Below are 4,661 nucleotides of genomic sequence, written 5' to 3' on the forward strand. Positions count from 1 at the left end.
AGTGGGATTGAACAGAATGGAGTGGAAATGGAGTGGGAGGGACTGATCCCTCTTCAACATCTGCATGCATTCCTTGGAGATTCCATGAGTGTTGGCATCCACATTCCACTGAGTCTATAAGATTCCCAGAGCAAGGATTTGGGTTCCAAGAACACACTTTCCTCTTGCCTTTTGGGTCCTATCTGCTGGCCTCTGTGTTCATGTCTCATAGAAGAGAGACGAAGAGAGATATGAAGCCAGCAAGGGAGGACTGGGAGAAGGCCGCTGATGTTAGATGCCTCCTGTAATCTTCACCTCCAAATGGCCACACTGTCATAACAAAGACAAGCTAATCTTCACAATCCTAACCACAAATAATCATATATTTGACAGCAGACCAGAAGCAGAGGTTAGATTTGGGAAGACTTGGTAAAGAAGACGGTAATGACATTAGCTGTCCATGCGTAGAAGGATTTCATCCCAAGTTCTGTCACATGTGCTGGGAACAAAACTGACAGACAGGGGCCTGTAGGCCTGCAGGGTCACCCTGAGCTGCCGAATTACCTCTAAAAAAGTATCTTCGTGCAGAAAACCTTCTGGATCCTCATAGCAATCCTGAGGGACAGGGAGTCCCAGAAGGGAGAACTTGCACAGTGGCCAAGTGTGCTGAAGCAGACCCTGCAGGACAGCCATGGAGACTGGATTTCCACCCAACAGCAAGGTGCTGAGCTGGGAACAGTGGCCCAGAGCAGGCTGCAAGGCAGTGAGCTCAGAGTCATTGATGCCGCAGTCAGTTAAGCTTAGGTGGGTCAGGGTGGCTGAGACCCTCTCTAGCAGCTTTGGGAGGTATGCCCTCATTGAGCGTGCCCTGAACATACCACTCAAGTCCAGGGACCTTAGTTGCCTGGTGCTAGGACAAGAGTGCAGACTTGACAGGTCAGCGTCCAAAGGCACACAGTACTTCAAGGTCAGGGACTCCAAGGTGGTAGGCAAGCAACTGAGCAGCTGACAGAGGTGGTCATTGAGGAAGAACACAGTTTCCAGAATGAGGTGCTGGAGTTGATGCAGACTAAGGAGGTGAGAGGTCAATTTTGCAAGTAGCTTCGCCACTTTATCCACGGTACGTGATCCCAGGGAATCCAGGCTTATTCGGGAAAGATGGAGTGTGCTCAGGTGACCCATTTGGGACAGGAAAGGAGCAAACCAGTTGAGGCTCTTCAGGTTCCACCAGCAGTGAAATGCCACCTCCTGGACAGCATCCCGCTGCACCACATTCAGGATCTTCTCAATAACGGGAAGTTCCGATAGACCGCCTACAATTTCTACCTTCCTACAGCACAGGGGTGGCAGGTCCTTTCCCTGCTTGACCCTTTCCATGAGAACGGTGAACAATTCATCTGGGGCTGTATCAAGAAAACGCAGGTCTGTGAGCAACACCATGGAGGTGGAGGACTGAGGCTTCTCCCCTGCTCTGGAATCCTTCCCTTTTTGAGTCCTAGTTCGGGGCTGGGTGGTCACTGGATCCTCTGATGAGGGCACAGAGGCAATGGATTCATTTCCAGACCACACTTTCCAGAAGTTGGTGTCCGTGTCCAGGCGGACATCCAGCGCTCTCAGTCTGCATCTCCTTGGTGGGAGTTTCTGGGTAAGCAGGACATGGAAACCATCCAGGGCCGCGTGTAAGATGTCCTGGTCAGAATGCCCAGATTTCACGAGAGCCCCGAGTGGTAGACCGATGAAAGGCCAGCACCCCACCATGGCTTTCACTGTCTCTCTGCGTCCCCCAACAACAGCGGCCATGAACAAGGGGGGGAAGAGTTGTGTGGGCAGCCACTCCAGTGCAGCAATGGCTGAGTTCTCGTCCTGCAACACACTCTGGATGGCAAGGTCCAGGAGTCTGGGTGGGTTCCTGCTGCTCATGCTGATCAATCGCTCCAAAGGGAGTCCTGACCTGTGAATGGAAAGAGGGAGGGCTCTGCTCAGACTTCTGGGAGAGCCACGCTGCTTGTCCCGGCACTCCGAAATCTGGAGGGGAGTTTTCTGACTATGCCACTCCTCTTATCAACGCACAGTGAGAGAGGCAGGCACGGTCCAGGGAGGTCTTAGATTTCAAAAGTGGTGCTTCCTCTGACTCAAGTTGGTCCCGAGGCTGTGGAATCCGAGATGGCCAGGCCGATGGTGGCAATGACCTCAGCAGCTGTGGAGATGGAGAAATCAAAGCTCAGTAGGAAATACGGTGGTTGCGTATTGAATCAAACCATCCCAAGGCGTACTACGCAGGAAAGACAAATTCAAGTGGGATGACTACGCATTCATCAGTTGGAAAATTTTAGGTCTATATTGAACTAGAACACTCTGTGTGATGGGATAATATTTATGGGAGTACAAGAAAGTCTTGTCTATACAGTGAAGAGTCAAATTTCCAACCACTAATGAAGAAATTGAAGAATTCTTCCAAGCACTTCAGCATGAAACTGACCTTCCAAGTTTTCAAGAGGCAGAGCTAATTCTTGGTAAGTGTAATAAGAAATTAGGAAGCAGAGATGCAGGAAAAGCAGTTGGAAAACAGGATCTTGGTGATAGAAAGAAATCAGGAAATCGCAGGGTAGCTTTTGCCAAGACAATTGAGACAGACTAGCATTTAGCCACCCTAACGCTATCTTGTGGACTGCTGAATGACCTACCTCCTTCCCCTTCCATCTCAGAAAGTCCCACTAGTGACTGGCTTTAAATATACCCTGATGGAATCAAGATCAGAACACTTTTATTAGTAATATTGTTCCCTTTGTTGTCATAACCAGGATACTGCTATTTTTATTTTATTAACCTGGATGTTATCAATGCTGTACGCTGTAACGCTCACTAACTCTAAAGCATCATGATATTAATTTCACTTTCTGCTTCTTTCCACACTTTCTTACGTGCTAGACAGATTCTAAATTAGTTTTTGCCTTTAAAGATGGACTGAAATGTCACTCAGGACTACAAACAAGATCTGCTTTTTCATTCTAGCAGTCCCAATGTAACCGGGGGAAAAACCCAAAACAACTCTTCTAACTTATCAAGACGTTGTTGTGTCTGTAATTTACCTGAACCCACAACACAATGATTCCTTCACCACACATGCCTTTCTTTTAACGACACAAATGGCAGTGAACACGTGGACTTCTACCATTGTAATTCACAGAAATCAAATCGACTACATCTGTAGGAAATGTTTTACAATACAAAAGAGACCGCTGTCCCAAATATAAGTTAAGGACAACATGTATTCAGTCATAAAGGACACAAAGACAAAACGAAGCCACAAACACTTGAGGGACGCCTTGAGCATGAAGCCACGATGGCATCCGACAATTCAGAGACAGGATGTCACTTCAACGAAGTCATGGAATTCAGGAGACTGTCAAATGTATGAGCCGGTAAAAGATGGTCAATTACAAAAGGAGGGGTGGGGGTGGGCTATGGAAGCCTGAGGAGGCCAAGATTGGGACCCATTACTCCATGGTCTATGGAGCGTAGAAGACTGGTCCTTCCAAAGAAGGCCGTCTGGCCAAGGTGCTAGGGTCCGTCTCCTGATGATGCCACCTGCAGCACAGGCCCATCATCAAGGACACACCAGTCAGTCCACTCAGGGACAGCTCCGCCATGGACTCTCTGTAGGAGGGGCAGGTAATCCACTCTCCAATGCTCTCTCCCTGAGGGCAAGAGGGTCTACTTCATTGTTACATGACCTCGAGGCATTTTCTGAAGTTTTATTGATTTATATATTTTGCACTTGAGTGTTAAGCACACCCTCCCTGGAATGAAATGCTCCGACTTCAGCCCTAACATCAGAGAGACTTTCAAGGAGCTCATGATCAGCAGCCAAAAATGAAGCTGGGGCCACAAAGCCGAAGAAATGAATCAACTACATGAGAGCTCAAATGCAACCTGAGACCCATCCGTCCCACATGAGTGTCCAGACCATCTCCAGAACAGATATGATGCGTTGAACTCCAGCAACAGGAAACAGGACCAGCTGTGGAATTACATCAGTAAATCACGCATGAAGAAAGCAACGTCATTCCAAGACAGGAAAGGGAGAATGACCAAGGCGGACACCAAAGAGACTAAATCCTACCATTGGTAGAAACATGGCTAAAGTGAATGGCAGAAATGATGCAAGAAAGAGCTGAACAGAACATTTCAAAGAGCAACTTAAAAAGACAAAGTAGTAAAGTGGAGCATGCTGCCCGAGGGGGAAACCATTAAAGTTATAATAGTGAGGAAAAAGAGCATTCCCTTCTGTAGATGTGGTAGAGAAAAGGGCTGGAAATAGGCTCACACCCCATGAAAGCTGTCCCTGACATAATACAAAGAGACATATAGGCAGGGCCCTTTATATACAGATGTGTTTGTGGCTTCTTTCAATAGAGAACCTAAACATAAGCAGTCATTTCTGCAAAGCTCTTGGTTAATAGTTTTGTAATCACGTGGCATTTTTTCATCCATCAGGTCAGAATTGAGGACAAAAGACTAAGCTCTCTCTAGTTTACATGTCATGGGGAACTCCCTTAAGTCTACCCTCCTTAAGATCTCTTTTCTTTGGAGGAGGGTGGGGGCATGAGAAGGTTGGGGATTAAGGCTTTCACTTGCTCCTCAGACATAAGACAGATTTGGCAGAAGTGCTGTGGGTTCAA

At 47.4% G+C, this 4,661-nt stretch overlaps 1 protein-coding gene across 1 annotated transcript in view; it reads right to left on the minus strand.

Annotated features, from left to right (window-relative positions):
• Window positions 1-111: 111 nt before the first annotated feature.
• Window positions 112-4,661, minus strand: part of LOC101663803 (PRAME family member 6-like) — a 16,915-nt gene continuing 12,365 nt past the window's right edge. Inside the window, exon 2 of the mRNA XM_045285428.1 lies at window positions 112-2,031. Coding sequence (XP_045141363.1) covers window positions 430-2,031 — 1,602 coding nt within the window. The 3' untranslated portion in view covers window positions 112-429. The remainder of the gene's footprint in view (window positions 2,032-4,661) is intronic.

The sequence above is a fragment of the Echinops telfairi genome, unplaced genomic scaffold (genome assembly GCF_000313985.2).
Source record: "Echinops telfairi isolate 266 unplaced genomic scaffold, ASM31398v2 ScPeMD7_7470;HRSCAF=8508, whole genome shotgun sequence".
Taxonomy (NCBI): Eukaryota; Metazoa; Chordata; class Mammalia; order Afrosoricida; family Tenrecidae; genus Echinops; species Echinops telfairi.